The sequence below is a fragment of the Cynoglossus semilaevis genome, chromosome 8 (assembly GCF_000523025.1).
Source record: "Cynoglossus semilaevis isolate Cse_v1.0 chromosome 8, Cse_v1.0, whole genome shotgun sequence".
Classification (NCBI taxonomy): Eukaryota; Metazoa; Chordata; class Actinopteri; order Pleuronectiformes; family Cynoglossidae; genus Cynoglossus; species Cynoglossus semilaevis.
This window is the reverse complement of record NC_024314.1, coordinates 14,861,711-14,882,661: the sequence shown is the minus strand read 5'-3', so window position 1 is coordinate 14,882,661 and position 20,951 is coordinate 14,861,711. Positions and strand designations below refer to the sequence as shown.

Genomic DNA, 20,951 nt, shown 5'->3' with positions numbered 1-20,951 from the left:
TAACAGATGGACAGATAGAACTTTATTAAAGAGTTCCCTTTGGGAAATAAAGGAATGAAGGTGTTGATCCTGTCCTAGCAGCAGAAAAAAATCCAGAGGAGAAAACTCACCTTTCCCATCAGTGTCGTACTCCTTGAAGGCATCAGACGATGTCAGGTCCTTCAGTTTAAGGAACATGTCAAAGAACTTGAGGATCATCTCCACGTTGTTGGACGACTCCACCAACATGTCAACCATCTGCTTTCCAATGGTTCCGTTCACCACGTTACCTGACAACCACCAGGAGACAATGTTGGACTCTCTTTGAAGCAGAACTAACAGGACTGAGGTGACGTGAAGGTGAACATGCTCATCATGGACATACCCTCCAGCATGGACAGCAGCATGACCACCATGTCCTTCTGCAGGTCCATCAGTTCCTTCAACAACTCGATCTGACTGGAGTCCTGAGGAACATGAGAACGTTAACACAGAACTGCCTGAAAGAACCCAGGTGTTTCCTCTGGTCTGACCAAAGAGACTGGACCAACATGAAGAGGTGAGGAGACACAGCCTGAAACACTGACCCCTCCCCTCTCCCCCCCTCCCCCTCCAACCTCACCTGGGACAGCTTCATCTGCATGTGAGCGAAGACGTGGAGAAACCCCACCACAGCGTCCCACAGACGACTGTGAGCCAGACTCTGCTGGTTCCCAGTGCAGGGGCCCTGTCCAGGTCACAGGAGCCACATGTTTAACACCGTATCAAACACCTGAGCAAAGTCTCTGTCCAAACAACAGGGATGTACCTGGATGTACTCCGTCAGGGTGTTGAACACCTGCTTGGCCACATTGATGGCCTTGGAGAAGTTCCTCTGTCCCTGTTCGTCGATGACATCTTTACCAGAGTAGTACCAGTAGAAGTCACTGATGGACTCCTGCACAGAGGACGCAGTACTGATCAGTCATCTACCAATCAGCTACCACACACCCTCAGACTCAGGGATTTGAACTGACAACCCTTCAACAACTGGACCAAAGGTAACAAGGTGTGATTCTAGGGGCCCATGACTGAGATGGCTCTCAATAAAACTATAATACTGACATGAAATACTATGACGTGATAATAGTACTACGACGCGATAATAGTACCACGACGCGATAATAGTACTATGACATGATAATAGTACTACGACGCGATACTAGTACTACGACGCGATAATAGTACCACGACATGATAATAGTACTATGACGTGATAATAGTACTATGTCATGTTAATAGTACTGCGACTTGATAATAGTACTATGACATGATAATAGTACTATGACGTGATAATAGTACTACGACGCGATACTAGTACTACGACGCGATAATAGTACCACGACATGATAATAGTACTATGACGTGATAATAGTACTACGACGCGATACTAGTACTACGACGCGATAATAGTACTATGATAAATGTATGATATAAAATAGCATCTGTGTGTGTGTGTGTGTGTGTGTGTGTGTGTTGCTGTGATGGGTGAGCAGCAGGGACTGACCTGGACTCTCAGCAGGTAGTCAACAGTGGAGATGATGATGTTCACAGTGGTGTTGTTTCCTGTCTGGGTCCGTAGGTAGTTCTGGAAGTCTGGACCAGGATATGACAGGTTTTATTACTGTGGTCGTCTGAAGTGACAGGTCCAGCTGAACACAGTCCCTCACAGCTCACTGCTCCGTCTGTAGGACGTCAACTTCAGCTAGCATCGTTGTGGCGCTCCTGAGCTAACGACGTTTGCTAACAGCGTACAGCTGAGGATCACTGCGAGAGTTTACCCAGGATTCACAGCTGTCCACAGGCCTCATGGTCAGTGTGTGAGCTGAGCTCAGTCACCGTCAGTCAAAGTGAGTCCTCAGATTCAGAGATGTCAATCAATCAACCCCCCTCCCCCCCCTCCCCCCACTGAAGCACACACACCTGAGTTGTGTCCTTCACACAGCAGCTGCAGGAAGCGGAAAAGGTCACAGGTGAACTCGTCGTCCTGCATGACCTTCTCACCTGGACAGGGAGAGAAGAACAACACGCCCATGCAGACACACACAGACACACACAAGCACAAACGTACACACGTAAACGCCACCATCACAACAGGACCGTGTGCGCGCACACAAACATGTGGAGGGGTCAGAAGGAGAGACACGGAGCAGAGACAAAAAGACAAGAAGATGGAGAGAGTGAAGAACTTCTTACACACACCAGATCCTCAGTGTCTGCTGTCAGTCAGTGAAACCAGCATTACCTCACACACACACACACACACACACACGCACACACACACACCCCTGACCAGCAGTGGGCAGCCACAGGAGGGAGCTGTGGACTGGTCTGTAAACTGCAGCATTTTACAGTCAGCACCAGAGTCAGGCTCTTTAAGCTGTTGTGCTCATGTACTGGTGTGTACTGGTGTGTACTGGTGTGTACTGGTGTGTGTACTGGTGTGTACATCTGTGTTGCTGTTGTAGCTCTGTGGATTGAAGGACAACAATCACCCAGAGGACGGGGAAACGGCTGCTGTGACTGGGCTAAAATGCTGCTTTAAACCATGCAGAGAGGAGGAGGTGAAGAAGGAGGAGGAGGAGGAGGAGGAGGAGGTCAGAGGGAGGAGGACGAGACGTGGACCATCAGTCAGTCCAAACACAACATGAACATCAACAGAAGAAGACAGAGCTGGAGGAGGGACATCTGCAGACCAGGAAACAAGACTGAAAGTGTAGAGCAAACAGCTACCAGGAGCTAACGCTACTGTCTCCTCCTGTCTGGTTCCACAGAGACCAGTGGAAGTCTGGCTCCGGGAAATTCACTTCTTCTCTTTACCAAATACCTCAGTGGTGTTGTACAGTGGCAGTGGCAGCCAATAGGAACAGTTTTGCCAGTTTTGCCACCTGCTGGTAATCACTGACCAACATTTATCACCCTCAAAGGTGGATTAATGCCACCTACAGGCCACTTGAATGGAACTGCACCACCAGGTTTGAACTGGTCTACAGATCAAACTGACTGTTATTGGTTCTACACCTGGTCATGGAAACAATACTGGACACAAAGGACGTGTCTAACTGGTCTGGAGTGAGAGACAGGAAGTGACATGGAGGCAGAAGAAGAAGAAGAAGAAGAAGGACGAAGATGGAAATGAAGAAGGTTTGAGGAGACAAGGATTAATAGTCTCCAACCAGGACCTGGACAGAACTGACAACAACAACTGACCAACCAACCAAAGTCTGAGAAAGAGAAAGAAAGAGAGAGAGAGAGAGCGAGAGAGAGAGAGAGAGAGAGAGAGAGGGAGGGAGGGAGGGAGCCCAACCAACACAGAGGAAAATGGCAGAAGTCATAATTACCACGCTCATGACTGATGACTGAGGAAGGGAGGGAGGTGCCGTCAAAACAAAAGAAAAAACAGGAGGAAGGAGGAAAGAAGGAAGGAGGAGGGAGAGTGAGAGAGAGAGAGAGAGAGAGAGAGAGAGAGAAACAAATAAAAGGATCACATGAAGGGAAAAAAGCTTCAAAAACTTTGACTTTCATTGAGTCAGTGTGAAACAAACCAAAAAAAGGAGGAGCAGGAGGAGCAGACGTAGACGTGGAGTCGAGTTGGTTTGTGTTTCTGTTCTGGACGCCGCGGCTCTCACTCTATCTTACTATCTTTCTAACCTGACCTTTGTCTCGCTCTGAGACAACTTTATAACCTTAACCTTTTTTTTTCTTCACAAAACCTTTGTTCAATTCTAATTTAAAAATTAGAATTGAAATAAAAATAAAAACATTTAACAGTGGCAGATCTGTTCACACAGTCAGTGTTTAGACTAACAACAACACTAATACCTGTTTGGTTTTTTACCAATTTTGTTGTGGTTCTTGTCATTAAAAATCTAGACCGTTCTCAGCTAGCTTGTAGCTAACCTGGCTAACTGCAGCGAGTCATGTCAGAAACTGTGTTAGAAACATCTTTCACAGCACAGTTAGCTTCAGCTACATTTTATTAACCTTTAACTACTGTTGATAAGAGAACAGAAACAACAGAAACAGCACTAGCTACTGAATAAAGCTAACAGGAAGAAATGACGGGGAGGGTTGGGGGGGGGGCAGGACACAACTGTGGGGAACACTGCTGCATTACCTCATCCTCAGAGACAATGGAACCAGTTTTAGAACAATGATGTCATGAAGGATCAAGGTCTGAAGTCTTACCTGATCCCTCCTCCGTCACCATCCCCAGTCCTTCAGCTTTGTTCTGTCTCTCAAAGGCATTTAGATCCAGGACACTGGACGGACACACACACACACACAGGTTTATGGTCAGTCTCTGGATGGACAAACCACTCAGCGCAGGTGTGAAGTAAGGAGGTGAAGTCACCTGCAGGACTGCATGAGACCGGCCAGACTCTGGAAGAAGCCCACGTCCTTCTTGTTCTTCAGATAATCCAACATTTTCTGTCACAGACACAGAGACAACAATTTGGATTTAAGCTTGATCCAAAATACATTTGTGAAAAGTAAGTAAGTATTTTTAACTGCTACAGCAGCACAGATCTTCAGTTCAGTTTCTATGGACTTTAAATATACTGTATCTTATATGATGATTATATAAATATACAACAGATAATCTGACTGACAGTGTCCTGATGGAGCACTGTTGTCGTCAGTAAAAACACCCAGTGGAGACCAGTTACAGCAGGGGTTAGCTCCAGTTAGCTGTTCTTTAGCTCACATGCTAACGTCTCTGCTGGAGTGTTAACACTGTTATCACGTCACACTGTTTGTTCAGAAATTTAAATGAAATGTTTGGTCAATTGCACAACAGCGACACCTGCTGTACGGTGGAGTTTCCTCCGTTCAGGATGGCGATGCCCAGCTTCAGGGTGGAGGCCACCATCAGACCCATTTCACCTGCGGGAGAAAACAAGCAGACGGTCAGCCCCTCCTTCACCACAGTCTGATTAGATGAGGTCCACGAGGAAGAACGTGGAGAACCTTTGCTGGCACTGATGGTCTGGAGAACCATCTCAGCAGCTCCACGATCATGAAGTCGAGCCTGCTGGTACAACAGCTTCTGCTTCTCCATCTCCTTCTCCTGCTCAGGAGAGACAAAATGAAAAAGATAGTTTGATTCAAGAGTGTGTTCAGTGACTCCTGCTAACATCTGGACCTGGAAACCTCACGACAGTCACTGATGCATTCCAAGGACGCCTTGACTCCTGCTAACATCTGAACCTGGAAACCTCACGACAGTCACTGATGACCAACCTCAAAACTCTTAACTTCTCCATCTTCATCTTCTTCGTCGTGGCAGCTCTGAGGTGAACACAAAATAGAAACATCATCGTCACCGTGGTTACCATTGTCAGGACCACCAAGGTCATTGTCATCATATTTATCATTGTTAGACTGACATTATTATGGTTGTCATCATTACATTAGCATCACAAAAATCACTGTCATTGTTATTGTGACATCATCATTATTTGTATTGTAATAATCACCATTGTTCTCTTTATCATTACCATCACTGTCATTATCATCATACCTTAGCCATGATGTCAGCATAGGCCATGTACAGATTATCCTCATCCAGTTTACTGCAGCAGGAAACACACAAGGTTAAGGTTAGCCAAATAAAGATAAGGAATTGGAAAAAGATCTAAAATAATATGAATGTAGAAAATTCATGATCAAACCAAATGAAAAAAAAACAAACAAACAGAAAAGCTCCAAGTTATGTTGCTAAAGGTTAGCCAAGACAGCCCAAAAACTGCTAGAGATTAGCTAAAATAATAAAGAAAACTGAAAACTTCAGTCAAATGAATTTAGCATAGCTTAGCATGAGAGGCTAACAATGGAACATGCAGACTGTGTGTGTGTGTGTGTGGGTGTCTGACCACTTCTCAGTCAGGGCCGTCCTGCTGAGCAGCTGGATCAGCTGGTGCAGAGGGTCCATGTGCTTCAGCGCCTCCTCCTCCTCACACTGCTCCTCTTCTCCGGGTTTCTGAGACACAGGAAAACACACGCTCACACGTGCACGCTCACACGTGCACGCTCACACTCAGAGTCAAAGGAAGTTCAAAACTCACGGCCAGGTCCTCGATCAGTTTGTCTTCAAAGTAGTGCTCCTCAGCCTCGATCCAGGATTTGTCGTAGCCCTGCAGGAACAGGTTCACAGCCCGGTGCCTGGGACGCCACACAGATGCAGTTAGGAATCAGTACCAGAACTATTTTATACTTTATACTTTATATAATTTGACAGAAGAAAGTGTTGTTTAGTGTGGTAGTTGTACAAGGTACCGATCTGTTTGTCTCAGTCTCAGTCAACAACAATTCAGAAAATCATTTTAAAGAATGAACAACATTTTGTCGATGACTCACTTTCCCACAGAGAAACCCAGAGAGACAGAGAGTGCTGGCTTCAAAGTTTGTAAAAATAATGACCAAAGACATACAGTTTTAATTCATAATAATAAATGATCATATTTTAAAATATTTGTGCATTTGATTTTGTTGGAGAAGACTTTGTGCTGATGTTTTTATTTGAACTCATCACTCACCTGGGCAGATTATAGAGCGGTGCCATCCTGAAGCAGGCCACCACTGCTCTCTTCCTTTGTTTGGACAGAAGTTTGTGCCACACAGCTTTTTTACTTCGCTGAGGATGTTCTACCTACACACACACACACACACACACACACACACACACACACACACAGTTTACTTTAACAGATGAGAACAGCTTCTCCTTCAAGGGTTAGCCTTTAGCCTCTGTAGCTCATTTAGCCTGTAAAGCTAACGATGTGTTTGTCAGTCTGGTCTGAGGCTGTGATTATCTACAGCCCTTCCTACAGACCTGAGGTGAAGAACACACCTGCTCCAGGTGGAAGAGGACATGAGCGATGTCCAGAACTCTCTCCACCGTCTTCTCTGGGTCGGGGTTGTTTTCACAGTGGTTGGGCAGGTCTCTGTACAGCGCCATCTGCCAGCGAATGGCGGGATCCTCCAACTGAACAAAGACACTGAATGAAAGCAGTTGCACAGACATGGACAACCTTGTCACAGTGTTGGACGTGTCCCTCTCACCTTCCCCTGCAGGTGCAGGTTGTTCTTGACGATGTCTCTGACTTCGTCCTCTGTGTCTTTCTGTGGACACACACCACCGTCAGCCCCCCGTTTCTTCTATTTTCTCTAGAAAAGTTTAGAATATTGTCTATACTGTCTAGTTCAGTTTGTACCTGTGTAAATCGGTTCTTGGCCAGTGTGATCAGTTCCTGCTCTCCAGGAGCGCACATGTTCAGTCCGACAGGCAGGAGGCGCTTCAGAGTGGCTACGATCAGACTGGTCTGCATGGAGTAGCGATCTCCCTTCCTCTTCATCTTCTTCCTCTCCTGATCTGAAACGATTCCCTGAGGAACCACAGGTCAGCGGTCAGTAGAGGGCGCTGGCTGTTTTGGCTGACATTTAGAGGAAACAGTTTTTTTCAGCGTATACCTTGGACATCTTACACTTGGTGTCAGTGATGAGGAAGGACATGTTGTTGATTTCATTCTGAACCACAAAGTTCTGCTCCTCCCTCTTGAAGTTCTGCCGAAAGAAAACAGAAACACAGTGACTGAGCTGCTGGTAACCTGCTGCCCCCCCCTCACTCTCTCTGTGTGTGTGTGTCCACAGCCTCCTCACATGAGACTTGGCCCAGAAGATGAAAACCTCAGCCACCATTCGGAACAGTGCCTCAGCCCCAGGGTTGGACTCCTTCAGCCAGCGGGCCCTGTTAGGACAGAACCAAGACCAGGACAGTCACAGCAGCTGGTCAGGCACTGGTTAGTGGACAGTTACTGAGGACTGAATAAATGTCTTCAGTGACGTCACCTCACAGGAAGTAGCCCACCTGTTGTAGTCCACGAAGCGTATGAGGAGCGGATAGAAGGCGTACAGGTCTCTGACCAGGATGGTGAACTGGTCCATGATGAGAAGCTCTGTCTCTGACATCTCACCCCGCCCCTCAGCTTTACTGTGCTCTTCATCCATCAGAACAATGGCTGCTTTCTGCGCAGCAACAACGTCATCATCAACAATCATCACCAACAACAACCATCACAAATAACAACAACAACAACGATCATGAACAACATCATCATCAACAATCATCAGAACTGAAGTCATTATAAAATATTGACTCACTTTTTTCAGTTTCTCCATCAGAGGCAGGAAATGAGTCTTCAGTAGCTCAGGCTTAGCCTTGCTGATGATTGGCTGAGAGAAGACTGGGAGTAGAAGTTACATGCCAGCAGTTAGCAATGAGCCATTTCTCTTACAACAGTATATTTACCCTTTGTATTGATAGCACTCAAGCTGAATATTGTACAGTTTATTATTAGAGGCAGTTGTGTAGTTGCTAGGACATTTGTTAGGTTGCTAGTTAGCACAACGTTAATCAGGAAGATAGTTAGCAGAGAGCTTAAACTTAAAACTTAAACTTTATTTATCATTTGTGACATAGCACAGCACAGCACACCATGCACAATGAAATTTAACCTCTGCATTTAACCCATCACCAAGTGAACAGTGGGCAGCCATGCTCAGTGCATCTCAGTGGCAACCTGGCAGTTGGTGGATTCGAACCTGGGGCCTTCCGGACCGAAGTCCGCTTCCTTTACCACTAGGCCACCACTGCCTCGAGATTGACAAAAATTGCCATAGCTGACTGTTTTTCAAGTCATCCAGGCAGGGTATTGGGTTAAGTTTTCAACCAGCAATGATCACGTCTCAGTTAAACTTCATAAACTATGATATTGCCTCTGCACAAGAATCTGTTAGCTAGCGTTCAGTTGATGAAGCAGAGTGTCATAATTGGTCATTGAGGTACAGAATGTGAAACTAATACTGATATTTACTACTAATTAAAATAGTTTCACTGCAGCATCTGTGTGTGTCTGTGTGTGTGTGTGTGTGTGTGTGTGTGTGTGTGTGCTACCAGCCAGTCTCTTCATCCAGGCTCCCTCGTCGATGCCCAGGTTGTTGTAGATGATCTTCAGGATGTTTCCCAGCAGAGTGTTCATGTACTCTGAGGTGACAGCAGTGCAGCAGCTGTCAGCCTGGTCCATGTGGTTCTCTGGTCCATGTTCCCACCAGTGGGACATGTAGCTGCACAACATGGGCAGCACCACCTGCAGGAGGGTAGAACATGGCGGGTTGGAGTTGGACCTGACTTCACAGACCATGTCCAGTGAATCTACAACCACACCTCCATGACGTGAGGCATCTGGTTGTATCTCATGCCGGACTCTGCCAAGTCCATGATCTCCTCCAAAGACTTGTCCAGGTTTGGGATCACGGCGCAGACATCGTCAACGTGTCCCGGCAGACCGAGAGCTGGAGACGGAGCAGAGGTCAGATGTTGTTAATCACAGTAACAGTTGTGTTCTGTCTGTTTCTGTTAGAGGGCGCTGTTCAGCACCTCCTCTGTCTTTGGTTCCTCTGCTGTTGTAGATGGAGAAGCTGTTGAACTTGTTGATGTGAGGTTCTAGGAAGGCCACAGGGAACGCTGCTGAGAAGGCAGCGAGACACTGTCCCAATGCCGGCCGCTGTCTGGAAGAGACGGAAAGGAGACGGAGATTCAAAAAGTCCTGGTTCAGAAACTCATCTGGTTTGGTCTTCTTCAGTTTATGGTCAGAGAAACGTTGTCAGTATTGTTTCAGTCTCCCCTGAAGGGGGCGCCAGAGCACTTCAGACAGTTGAGGTTGTCAAAGTTTAAAGAGTCTTTTCTTATTATTCCTTTTGTGTCTGATTTTTCACTCAGGTTTAAGTTTTATTTGTTTTTGAATGTTTCAAAAGTCTGACCAACCAATCAGTGATGCTGTACTATTACTTCACTGTACTATAAGCAGTACTGTAGAACTATAAGAAATAGTTGCATGGTTTAGGTTATTTTATTTCTTCTTAAGTGGAGCAGAATATTTAAGAGAGTAAATCCAAACAAAATCCTTCTTGATACTGCATGTTGAAGTCTCAGACATGAAAAAGTATGATGGAACCGTCTCCATCATTCGTCTCCATCAGTGGGTGATGGAGGAGGACACTGGTGGATCAGGACTCACCTCTCCACGTAGATGCTCTTGTTGGTTCCCAGCAGGTACAGACTGTTGAGGATTCTGTAACAGGAGACCTGGACGTCGTCCACTGGAGAGAGACAGGACACAGATCACACACCTCTGCCTGAACCAACCTGAGTGTGTGTGTGAGTGTGTGTGTGTGTGTGTGAGCATGCTCACGTATCAGGTCTTCTCCAAACATGTTCTGTCCGATGTGTTCAAAGAGCGAGGACAGAACCGGCAGCAGGGCGAAGGTGGTGTAGTTGATGATCTGAGTGACCCCCCTGGGCTGATCTCTGCTGTGGGTGAACTGACCCAGCTTCAGGTTCTCCTGCGTCTTCTCTAGATCTTCTGCTGCACTGTCAAAGAAGGACCGCAGCGCCACCTTCACTGACTCAAGACCAGTTTTCATCACTGTCCTGGAGACAGAGGAGAGACAGGGATTGGACCACGTTGGTCATCTGAGGGACTGACTGACCTGGAGTCTGGTCCTGATCTGGTCCTTACCTGGCGTCTAGACTCTGTCCCAGGATCTGAAGACAGTTGACGATGGACGTGGCGTTGTTACCTGTGAACACAGAGTCACATGACACACACGCTGGTTAACAGGACCTCTTCAAAGTCCAAAAAAATACTGCCCCCTGTCACACACACACATTAACAACCAGACAGTATTATCATTATTAATAATAATGTGATTGTGGTTTTATCACAGAGAAAAGAATTAACTGAAGCACAAAATAGCACAAAGTTAGCACAGAGCTACAGCACCACCTGCTGTCAGCTGAAGAGTAAAAAAATAAAACAGTGAACGTGACAGAAACACAAGCTGTGGCTCAGAGGAGCAGATTCTCACTCCATCACATCAAACCACTCTTACCAAACAAGGAAATCCTGTGTCTGACCAGAACTCCCAGTTTGCAGAAAAGACTAAGAGTGAAAAGGAAACAGAAAGACGGAAAAGGAAGAGGAAGAGGAGACACAGAGTCAACAGACCATCAGGAAACAGAGTGGAGGGAAAAAAAATGACTTTTCAACAGTAACCAAAGTCATGTCACCATTCTCACCTGGTCACCATCTCTTTCTCTTTATTGGAGGCGTGGCCACCGCTGCTGATTGGGTGAATGGCCGTGGACAGGAAGTAGAGCCGGTGGTTTTTAAAGTACTGGTCCACTAGAGGTAAAACCACCTGGGTCAGGACAAAACAGACCAAAGTGTCAAGGTGAATCAACAACTGCTCACAGCACTAAGACCATCCCATGCTGCAGGAGAGCAGCCCACATCTGACCCTTTATAGCCCAGAGCTGACCTTTTACCTATGTGTGGTAAAACATCTGATTTTTATCCATGTGTGGGCCACATTTAACGTTTAACCCATGTGTGGCCCACAGCTGACCTTTTTACCCATGTGCTGCCCATATCTGGCTCAGGTGTTTGTCTGCAGCATCAGTCGTAGCACTCATGTCACACATCATCGGTGTAAGACCAAGGCTCCAAGAGTGAATGAAAACGAAGCAAACATGGTTGATGTAGCAGGTGGAAAGAAGAAGATTGTTAAAGTGTCCTTGACAGGAAAGCAGGCCTTGACGGGCTCCCACCCAGAGGTCTGCAGGGAGGGGGCCAAGATTTAAAATGTGTCCATCTGTGTGGACCCACATTTACTTCTGTTAACACCACGGTTCATGTGGGTCACCTCAGGGATGCAGCCTGTTCACAGTGGAGTATGATGAGGTCACTCTTCAACAATAATAATACTCAGGTTCTAACCTTTCCAAAGAACTTGATCTGCTGCTCGTGAGGAATTGTCTCCCCCTTCAGTCTCACTCCTGCATCTGAAAAACAAACAGAGTCTTAAAAGATCACATCGTTACCATGACAACTGACATGAAGGTGACAGGACACTCCTTCAAACCAAACCACAACATCATCTGCATATGTGAGGAGCAGCAGGAGAAGAACAGGGGGCGCTCTCACCAAACTCCATCATGTGCTGATGAGCCTGGTCCACGTATGTGATGAGCTGCTGGAGGAAGGTGTAGGCGAATCTCTTCTCTATGGCTGGAGTGTCCAGCTCCTGGGACTTCACACCTCTGCACAGTAACAACCCATACACAAAGTATTCAGAGTACACAATCATATTCACAGTACTTACATGGATACTTTTTACTTCTCTTTTTTATTATTTATCAGACCAGGTTTTAAAGAAAATGTTTTGATCTGAGTTCTTAGAACTTCTTAACCTCAAATCCATCTCCCAAACATCTGAAGAAGACAGTACTGTGCCATGAACCTGTCTCTGGACCACAGAGCAGGACTCTTGGCTCTCACCTGGACACGGTGTAACCGTTGATCTGCAGGAACTTGAAAATGTCTTGAGCTCTTTCTCTGTCTCTGGATTTCTCTTTGGCCGTCAGTGTGTCGTAGGGAACCAGGAGAGGATGGTTTCCTCCACCTGAACAAACATCAACACCACCGTCACTCCAGGCTACAGTTTTAGTCTTCACATCCTGGTTCTGCCTGTTTGGGTGAAGTGTACCTTTAGCCTCCAGCTCTGTCTTCTTCTTCCTGGCCCAGATGTTGTGATAATTCTCTGCCAACAGTTCTGCCATGGACTGAACAAAGGCACCAGGTTTTTGTAGTGATGTTAGGTTGTAGATAACGGATCAGAAACGGGAGTTCTACCAACCTGCATGTCTCTGGACAGAGTCACGTTGCTCATGTCGATGGGTCTAGGACTAAAGGCTGAAGTTCCTTCAAAGGACAGCTGTGGATAAGGATTGGATTAATGAGAAGATTAATGTTAGCATCAGGTGTTAAAGTGTGTCTCTTAAGACCAGGTGAGACCAGACCAGAGGACGTCCAGAGCTGGTCTTACCTGACTAGCCTGTGAGATCCTCCTGGACTTGTTGTGGAGACTGGCTGGATCTCCCTCCCTGATCCGGTCAATGCTCCAGCCCCAGGACAGCATGGTCTTCAGGGACTCTCTGACCGACCCACAGTACGACTCCTTATCCTGAAACACAACAACACACAACCCTGAGAGTCCCAGCTGCCAACACCAGACTGAACCGGTCCATCACCGATGTTTCCATCAGGTTTGACCCACAAACAGAGTCAAACAAACAGGTCGGGATTTTCTCAGCCAACTGATGATTGGCTAACTGTAAACAGCTATTGACAACAGCCAAAGAGAGGCTGGAACACAGGAAGTAGAGTGAGAAGAAACAGGAAGTAGAATCAGAGGAGATAGGAAGTACAGAGAATAGAAAAGATCAGCAGTGTCTGTTAGTCTGGAGCCACTGACCCACTGGTGAGTCCACAGCTCATCTTTGGACCTTTACATTTAAAGTTCGTCAACAAGTATCCAGTTAAGAGGATGGGGAGATGAAATTCTCATCTACTGAGTTAAAGAACCAATCACGTTACCTTCTCACTCAGGCCTTTGTATGGTTTCAGCAGAGGGTGTGTCCTGTTGACGTCACACTGTTGATCAGCGAATGTCCAGCCGCTGGAAAACTGTACAAACACACAGAAATATTTATGTTTGAGCAGTCATCAAGTGAGGGGGGGTGGGAGGGTCACCCTGGACCCCAACTGTCCATCAAAGGGTCCTGTATTAACACAAATCTGTCCAAACTTATCCTGCATTATCTGGCTTTTCAGTTGAACCACTAGGTGGCGCACTCAAAATAATCTCTAATATTGATTCTAGGTGTAGTGTTCTTACCTTTTCTATGCACCACTTCTCATGGTTGTGTTCTGAGTATCTGCTGATGATGTAGTCCAGCTTCTCTGGAACAGTCACACTAACAGGAGAAATCATGGTGTCATCTGTCTAAAGTCTCATTTCCGACATTTCTGTAAACCATCAGACATTAGGGTGGTGTTTACTTGGTGGTGTCTGCAGGCTGCGGTGTGAAGTTTCCCTCTGAGTCCATGGACGACTGTTTCTCCATCATGGCCATGTAGTTGGACTCCATGTAGTCTGGGGGCAGAGCTCCAGCCACGGCGCTCAGACAGGGCAACGCCAACTTGAACAGCTCCTGGTCGTAACGCTGAACACAAGGAGACGCAGAGTCACGCAGAGCGTCTGTTACTCAGACCATGTGAAAGTTATATCTTTATTTGTATTGAAGGTTTAGAAAGTGAGAAGGTGACCTTCTGACCTTGTGCGACAGGGCATCAAATATTCCCCAGAAGAGTTTCCTGGAGAGATGAAGCTCTTCATCTGAAGCTGCTCCAAAGTTTCCCCAGCCTCCAACCAGACAGTAGTACTTCCAGCAACGCTCGTAGTGATTGGTCAGCAGCTGAGGACCCAACCAGGGAGCAGCATGAACACCTGACACCTGACTGTGGTCCTTGTACAGGTTCTGGTTCATTGTGTTCCTCACCTTCAGAGGCATCTTGGTGTGCTCGTTGAGCAGAGGAACATCAAACACCAACCTCCTGAGGAGATGCTGCATCATGGACGGCCTCAGCTTCCTGTTTGTATTTAATCAACATCATTGGTTGGTTGACAAGAACCTTTCAAACAAACTGTGCTGCTGGTTTGAATCCCGCTCTCACCCGCAGACGGCCAGCAGACACTCCTCGATGGCATCTCTCTGAGCTTTGGTCAGACAGCAGCCTTTGGACAGACGGTAGACGGTGTGGAGCAGGGAGTCGATGAGGGAGGCGAACGGCTCGGTGCCAGCAAAGAGGGGAGCGCACTTGGTGAGGAGGGGGAGGACGGCCGTGCACAGGTATCTGTTCAGAGCCAGAGCCATGTCTGTGGCACTGAGGGCAACCTGAGGAGGAGAGGGTAGAGGGGAGTGAAGACAAGAGGACAGGTGAGAAAAAGAGGAAGGCACAGGGGGGAGGGGCTGATCTGACTGTCGACTCAAACATGTTACAGTGTACACACACACACACTCACAGTGTCCAGCGAGGCCGCTGCTCTCAGGTCTGGCAGGAATCCCACTTCCAGCAGATGCAGCAGGAAGTTCTGGTCCTCGATGCCGTAGACCCGGTCCAGGAACAGAACCATGGCTGCTTTGTGGTCCGGACAGAAGCCAGCAGACATGTCAGGCTCCACCACCATCCCATCTGTGAGCACGCGCACACACGCACACATTACTGTAGTAATACTCAGAGGTTCTGACCAGTGGCCAGTTTATCACTAGGTAGGTGAACCTACCTTTACCCAGACTGGGCATGGAGAACGGAATACTGATGACTCCCACCAGGTCCTGGATGGGGATGAGGGACCTGAGGATGGCTCTGATCCGGATCGCTTCTCCTTTACCTGCATGGATGAGCTGATGGGGAAGAAGACAGAGGACAGTTGGTGTGGGAGACGGTTGACTGGATGAACTGTGTGTGGGTGTGGGCACATCACTCACGTGCATCTCTGGAGCACAGCGCCCCAACAGGTCAATCAGAGCAGCATAGAAAGTCATGATGGCGTTTCCCATGTGGATGGTGTCGTCCTCCTCATCCTCCAGTATGTCACTGCTACACACACACACACACGTTGACATCTAACAATCTGAGGATTTCAGTTCTTCTTCTACAGTCAGTTTGTGTCAGATGTTTCCTCACAGGGATTTGCTGCTCTCTGTTGTTGGAGAAGGACCATCTCTGCTCGGATCTTCTGAGATCCTGATGGCCTCCTCCACGGCTGCCAGCAGACCGTCACCACCTTCACCTCGGAGGGCAGGCCCGAAACATTCAGGGCGACGGATCAGCAGCCGCACCACAACGTTAGCGTTCTCTTCTACGCTTTCACCTGAAGATGGAGCGGCAGAAGAACAGTTAAGGCTGGAGCCACCTTGGAGACACACCACTGGGTTTGGACAATCACACTTTTTTTTCACCATTGCAGAAAACGGCGAAGCGTAGGAAGTCCAGGTATCGTTCTCCCTCCACAGGGTTCCAGCCGATGTCAGGGTAACCTTTCCGCAGCAACATGGCGCAGCTCTGTAGACCACAGCCGGCCAGGTACTGGACCACCTGAGGAGAAGAGAAGAGAAGACAACAAGTGAGTATGATGATCTTCACTGTCCTCTGAGGAGCTGAGGAGGTGATGCTCACCTTCTCCAGGTCTGGTTCCCTCAGAGCCAGAGCCAACTCATTATTATCCATCACTGAGGCTGCAGCCACGTCCAGAGGGGTGGAGCCTCGCATGGAGGGAGAGGCTGAAGAGGAGCAAGAGGAGGAGCACAGAGAAGAGAGGAGGAGATTAAAGAAGGAAACTAACAGTGATGATCCAGAAGAGACGGTAGGCGATGAGAGGAGTGTGTTTTTAAAAACGTCTCAGTAAACCTCCACACCATTGAGGGAGCAGATAGGAAGGAGTTGGGACAGGAAAGGACACAGGAAAGGAAACATGAGAGGAGACACACAGACACTGACCGAGGCCGACGCTGCTGTTCTCCAGCAGATAACTGAGATGATCGAACATGGCCTTCTGGTTCTGCCGGCTGATCCTACAGAAGTAACAGAGGAACCTGCAGCAGTTAGCCACCATCTTTGGAAAGGTGATTTCCTGGAACATGGAGGAGAACATCAGCCTGACATGTAAATCCAGGTCTGGAGGTTCCTGCTCAGATGTTCATTTTCTATCAGTACCTTAGAGTCTCCTCCACTCAGAACATTGACCATGACCTCCATGACGGTCTCATGCATCCCCAGAGCCCTCATCAGGTTTGGGTGCTGGTAGAAGACCTTGTTGTTCATGATGTCCCTGCGAGCAGGAAGTCAGAACTTCAGTGGACAATTTTGAACCTGGAGGATTTGTTTTTTTGATGAGTGTTCTTCTCACCCCAGGCCTCGGATCATGAGTTTCTCCTCCTCTCTCCCCATGCGAACACTCAGCAGAGACCTTATCTGACCCAGAGCTGCCAGCAGGTTGATTGTGTCCTCAATGGACACTGAATTTATGGTGTAGGTCTTAGGAAGAGCCCGGACCTTCACCGCCACAAAGACAAACACATGGATGAAGATTCAGTTCTCCAGAAAACACAGACACTTTGACACTTTCTTCTGATGGTGGTATACCAGGATTATGGGATGTAAACTCTGTCTGGGGTTTCGTCAAAGACGTAAACTATTAACCATAGACGTTGGTAGGTGTGACTGAGAAGTCCACAAACCTGCCAGACTTATCTATGTGCCCCACCTATGGTCCATCTTCATATAATCTTTTCTGACAGATCTCCCACCTATGATCTTCATATAATCTTTTCTGACAGATCTTTTTAAAGCCCCTCACCAGACCCCCGATGCCGTCGTACTGACGGTGCAGCAGGACAAACATGGCTCTGACCAGTTCTGGGTCTTCTATGACCGACTCCTGAGCCCACCGGACCATGGTGTCTGAGATCAGCTGCTGCAGTGTACCTGCAGGAAGACAGAAGACTGGTTTAAGACTAAGAGGACCAGAGGGTGGAGGACCAGAGGGTGGAGGACGGTGCAGGAACTCACTGGGCTTCCTGTCTTTCTTCTCGTTGGGCAGGTTGACCATCTTCTTCTTCAGGTAGGACACTTTCTCCACCAAGGACAGAAGGCGCCCTCTGATGGTGAAATCACTGTCACTGTCCAGACCTCGGTCCTCGTCCAACTCTATACCTGACAGGAAGGACAGCTCAGTCTTTGTAGCACTTTGTCCAGGTCACTCTTTACTGGTGCCTGGATCTTTAACACATTCACTCAGATTTTTAACTGAAATATAACTAAGTTGGTCTCTGTTAAAAAGACATTTTACTCTCAGTAAGAAGATCTGCCCTATATACCCCCCCACGTCTACATTACCACAGTGTCTCATCAGGTCTTCGTGGAAGTCCAGCAGCTGTTCCCTGATGTACTCAGGACATGGACAGTCCTGCTTCTCGTCCTTGAAGTTCAGCAGCATGTTGATCTGATCAGACACAGTTCATTGGTCATCACAGAGAACCAACCACAGCCCCAGGTCTTACTGGCCCAGTTCTTACCTGCTCCTGTGGGGGTGACCTGAACTCTTTGGTTTTCTTAGCAGTGAGAGCCGCGGACATGTTGAGCGCTAGCATCACCTCGTTGTAGCGGAAACGCTGGTTTTCCTGGAGACACGCTACAAAGTCGTCGGAGAAGGCAACGACCGCCTCAATACGGTGACGGATCTGACAGTCGCACAAATACTGCAGCACGTGACACATCTGTATTCACACACACGATCACATGGTTACAGTCAGTACCATCACAGGTGAGATTTCATCTGTCACAATTATTAACAAACTACAACAAACAACAAGTGACTTTGACTGAGTGAAGGCCTGAAGAACCTGAGCTGATGGTTTACCTGCAGCTTCACCGGCTCAGGCAGCTTCATCTGCAGTAGTCCTTCTTTGAGCAAACTCCTCCCACCGTCCTCACCTCCTTCAGCCTGCGCCTCCTTCCCTGCCTTCTGTGCCCGGCCGTTGTCCTGTGAGTCTCGTCTTTCAGAGAACACAGACGGCTCGATGAGACACAGGATGTTCTTCAGGTCTCCGTTTTGGAACACTCCCATAATTAGCATGGTGTAAAAAAGTTTAATGAGTGGGACAAAGAGGAACTCTGTGCTGCCCCCTATTGGGTCTCTCACATGCATGCTTCCCTCCCGCACTGCCTCTGTTAGCATCTCTATGGTTTTGACTTTCAGGATCTCCAGAGGAAACTCTGGGCTGTACTGGAAACAGTCCCCAGATCCTCCTCCGCCACCTGCTGTACTGCTGCTACTGTTGTTACGATACAACGACCCAGTGCCAGAGACAAAACTCGGAGAGGAGAAGTGCATTCTGGGTCTTAGGGATGTGCTGAGGCCGATGCCTGGGAGGCCATGTTTCTTCTCCTCCTGGGGAAACAGTGTGATGCTCTTGGTTTCATCCGTCATGGGAACAATGTACTCGTTGTTCATCATCAGGCGAGCAGTGGCGTAGCTGCTCAGGTGGATGTCGATCAGGAGGTCGTAGTAGCCCGCACGCAGCAAACCTAACAGTCACAGACAAACTGGAGAATTAGAACAAACACACACAACGTCCTGCTTCCTGTGAAAACACTGTAGAAAGTGTTCAAACTGCTGAAAGTCTGGAACCATTTAAAAAAGACAAAACTGATCAAACTAACTCTCAAACAAACCAAATGGCCAAAAATATGAACTACATAAAAACACAGCTAAGAGACGTGCTGACAGGTTCAAGTCTAATTTAACAATCTTTAACTCGATGTAATCAAGACCTAAAACAGAGCCAACGTTTAGGTTGAAACCTCAGTTCAGCTGTTCAGATAGTGACAGTTAAAATAACTATTAATTAAAGGTAGGAGACTAGTAGTTTCCCTATTTTTGGACTTTGGTGTTGGTGATCACATGACCTTCTCACCTGGCATGTACTTGTTCTGTATGGCCTGCAGCAGCTGAGCTTCGTCCACGTGCGAGCACAGAGCGTGGGCCACGCGGTTGTTGCCCAGAGCACAGATGGCGGAGTACAGTCTGAGGGTGTGGTAGTGGAACTTCAGGATGTCTTTACGCTCAGACAACTCCAGGACGTCCATGGACCTGGAGGCAGAGACACATGGGGGACACAGAGAGGAGACAGACCACATGACCAAATTGAAATCTGCAATCACTCACTGAAGCTCCGCCCAAAAAGGTTTAAGGATTCTTCTACAAAACACAAATAAATGCCAACCATAAACACGTTATCCAGAAATGTGGAGAAATGATTGTGATTGACTGAATGATTGACAGGCATTAGACAAAAAAACAGCTGAGCAAATAATATGAAGTGATTCATGATCCATGTTTGTATGAAAGAAGGTTCCCCAGGTTCTAGCAGGTTCTTCCTCTCACCTGTTCTCCTCTGGGATGTGCAGAGACATGAACTGCAGAGGTTCATTACACTGGATCAACCAGCCATGTCTGTCATTCACTCTGGATACTGCCACCTGCAGGACAAACCAAATAAACGTAAAACAAAGAAACAAAAGAAAACATGAGAGTTCTGATTTTTGGAACGTTACTTCAACACTAATGTAAATATCTGATGCTAACAACAAGATCTGTCACAATTATTAACAAACTACAACAAACAACAAGTGACTTTGACTGAGTGAAGGCCTGAAGAACCTGAGCTGATGGCTTACCTGCAGCTTCACCGGCTCAGGCAGCTTCATCTGCAGTAGTCCTTCTTTGAGCAAACTCCTCCCACCGTCCTCACCTCCTTCAGCCTGCGCCTCCTTCCCTGCCTTCTGTGCCCGGCCGTCGTCCTGTGAGTCTCGTCTTTCAGAGAACACAGACGGCTCGATGAGACACAGGATGTTCTTCAGGTCTCCGTTTTGGAACACTCCCATAATTAGCATGGTGTAAAAAAGTTTAATGAGTGGGACAAAGAGGAACTCTGTGCTGCCCCCTATTGGGTCTCTCACATGCATGCTTCCCTCCCGCACTGCCTCTGTTAGCATCTCTATGGTTTTGACTTTCAGGATCTCCAGAGGAAACTCTGGGCTGTACTGGAAACAGTCCCCAGATCCTCCTCCTCCACCTGCCGTACTGCTGCTACTGTTGTTACGATACAACGACCCAGTGCCAGAGACAAAACTCGGAGAGGAGAAGTGCATTCTGGGTCTTAGGGATGTGCTGAGGCCGATGCCTGGGAGGCCATGTTTCTTCTCCTCCTGGGGAAACAGTGTGATGCTCTTGGTTTCATCCGTCATGGGAACAATGTACTCGTTGTTCATCATGAGGCGAGCAGTGGCGTAGCTGCTCAGGTGGATGTCGATCAGGAGGTCGTAGTAGCCAGCACGCAGCAAACCTAACAGTCACAGACAAACTGGAGAATTAGAACAAACACACACAACGTCCTGCTTCCT

The 20,951-nt window shown here is 47.6% G+C and overlaps 1 protein-coding gene and 1 non-coding gene across 2 annotated transcripts in view; both read right to left on the bottom strand.

Annotated features, from left to right (window-relative positions):
- Nucleotides 1-20,951, bottom strand: part of ryr2a (ryanodine receptor 2a (cardiac)) — a 54,243-nt gene that overhangs the window by 11,912 nt on the left and 21,380 nt on the right. Inside the window, exons 41-97 of the mRNA XM_025057408.1 lie at nucleotides 20,226-20,893; nucleotides 18,062-18,262; nucleotides 17,883-17,988; nucleotides 17,556-17,699; nucleotides 17,344-17,471; nucleotides 16,894-17,039; nucleotides 16,701-16,815; nucleotides 16,485-16,617; nucleotides 16,164-16,267; nucleotides 15,947-16,082; nucleotides 15,672-15,858; nucleotides 15,473-15,584; nucleotides 15,268-15,388; nucleotides 15,007-15,176; nucleotides 14,658-14,878; nucleotides 14,483-14,573; nucleotides 14,258-14,398; nucleotides 13,983-14,146; nucleotides 13,819-13,897; nucleotides 13,518-13,607; nucleotides 12,967-13,104; nucleotides 12,778-12,855; nucleotides 12,628-12,703; nucleotides 12,420-12,543; nucleotides 12,066-12,181; nucleotides 11,859-11,923; nucleotides 11,159-11,280; nucleotides 10,972-11,021; nucleotides 10,599-10,659; nucleotides 10,272-10,510; nucleotides 10,098-10,179; nucleotides 9,458-9,588; nucleotides 9,245-9,372; nucleotides 8,975-9,167; nucleotides 8,182-8,264; nucleotides 7,889-8,046; nucleotides 7,681-7,768; nucleotides 7,492-7,584; nucleotides 7,236-7,406; nucleotides 7,084-7,143; nucleotides 6,872-7,006; nucleotides 6,558-6,670; nucleotides 6,087-6,183; nucleotides 5,895-6,001; nucleotides 5,543-5,594; nucleotides 5,263-5,310; nucleotides 4,990-5,089; nucleotides 4,826-4,905; nucleotides 4,373-4,449; nucleotides 4,207-4,280; nucleotides 3,360-3,377; nucleotides 1,942-2,022; nucleotides 1,526-1,614; nucleotides 788-916; nucleotides 602-706; nucleotides 365-446; nucleotides 111-269 (exon numbers count right to left, since the gene is read on the bottom strand). Of these exons, the coding sequence (XP_024913176.1) occupies nucleotides 111-269; nucleotides 365-446; nucleotides 602-706; nucleotides 788-916; nucleotides 1,526-1,614; nucleotides 1,942-2,022; nucleotides 3,360-3,377; nucleotides 4,207-4,280; nucleotides 4,373-4,449; nucleotides 4,826-4,905; nucleotides 4,990-5,089; nucleotides 5,263-5,310; nucleotides 5,543-5,594; nucleotides 5,895-6,001; nucleotides 6,087-6,183; nucleotides 6,558-6,670; nucleotides 6,872-7,006; nucleotides 7,084-7,143; nucleotides 7,236-7,406; nucleotides 7,492-7,584; nucleotides 7,681-7,768; nucleotides 7,889-8,046; nucleotides 8,182-8,264; nucleotides 8,975-9,167; nucleotides 9,245-9,372; nucleotides 9,458-9,588; nucleotides 10,098-10,179; nucleotides 10,272-10,510; nucleotides 10,599-10,659; nucleotides 10,972-11,021; nucleotides 11,159-11,280; nucleotides 11,859-11,923; nucleotides 12,066-12,181; nucleotides 12,420-12,543; nucleotides 12,628-12,703; nucleotides 12,778-12,855; nucleotides 12,967-13,104; nucleotides 13,518-13,607; nucleotides 13,819-13,897; nucleotides 13,983-14,146; nucleotides 14,258-14,398; nucleotides 14,483-14,573; nucleotides 14,658-14,878; nucleotides 15,007-15,176; nucleotides 15,268-15,388; nucleotides 15,473-15,584; nucleotides 15,672-15,858; nucleotides 15,947-16,082; nucleotides 16,164-16,267; nucleotides 16,485-16,617; nucleotides 16,701-16,815; nucleotides 16,894-17,039; nucleotides 17,344-17,471; nucleotides 17,556-17,699; nucleotides 17,883-17,988; nucleotides 18,062-18,262; nucleotides 20,226-20,893 (7,059 nt within the window). The remainder of the gene's footprint in view (nucleotides 1-110; nucleotides 270-364; nucleotides 447-601; nucleotides 707-787; nucleotides 917-1,525; nucleotides 1,615-1,941; nucleotides 2,023-3,359; nucleotides 3,378-4,206; nucleotides 4,281-4,372; nucleotides 4,450-4,825; nucleotides 4,906-4,989; nucleotides 5,090-5,262; nucleotides 5,311-5,542; nucleotides 5,595-5,894; nucleotides 6,002-6,086; nucleotides 6,184-6,557; nucleotides 6,671-6,871; nucleotides 7,007-7,083; nucleotides 7,144-7,235; nucleotides 7,407-7,491; nucleotides 7,585-7,680; nucleotides 7,769-7,888; nucleotides 8,047-8,181; nucleotides 8,265-8,974; nucleotides 9,168-9,244; nucleotides 9,373-9,457; nucleotides 9,589-10,097; nucleotides 10,180-10,271; nucleotides 10,511-10,598; nucleotides 10,660-10,971; nucleotides 11,022-11,158; nucleotides 11,281-11,858; nucleotides 11,924-12,065; nucleotides 12,182-12,419; nucleotides 12,544-12,627; nucleotides 12,704-12,777; nucleotides 12,856-12,966; nucleotides 13,105-13,517; nucleotides 13,608-13,818; nucleotides 13,898-13,982; nucleotides 14,147-14,257; nucleotides 14,399-14,482; nucleotides 14,574-14,657; nucleotides 14,879-15,006; nucleotides 15,177-15,267; nucleotides 15,389-15,472; nucleotides 15,585-15,671; nucleotides 15,859-15,946; nucleotides 16,083-16,163; nucleotides 16,268-16,484; nucleotides 16,618-16,700; nucleotides 16,816-16,893; nucleotides 17,040-17,343; nucleotides 17,472-17,555; nucleotides 17,700-17,882; nucleotides 17,989-18,061; nucleotides 18,263-20,225; nucleotides 20,894-20,951) is intronic.
- On the bottom strand, nucleotides 8,674-8,810 carry LOC112487430 (U4 spliceosomal RNA). Its single transcript, XR_003050492.1, has one exon. It is a non-coding gene; the product is annotated as a U4 spliceosomal RNA (small nuclear RNA).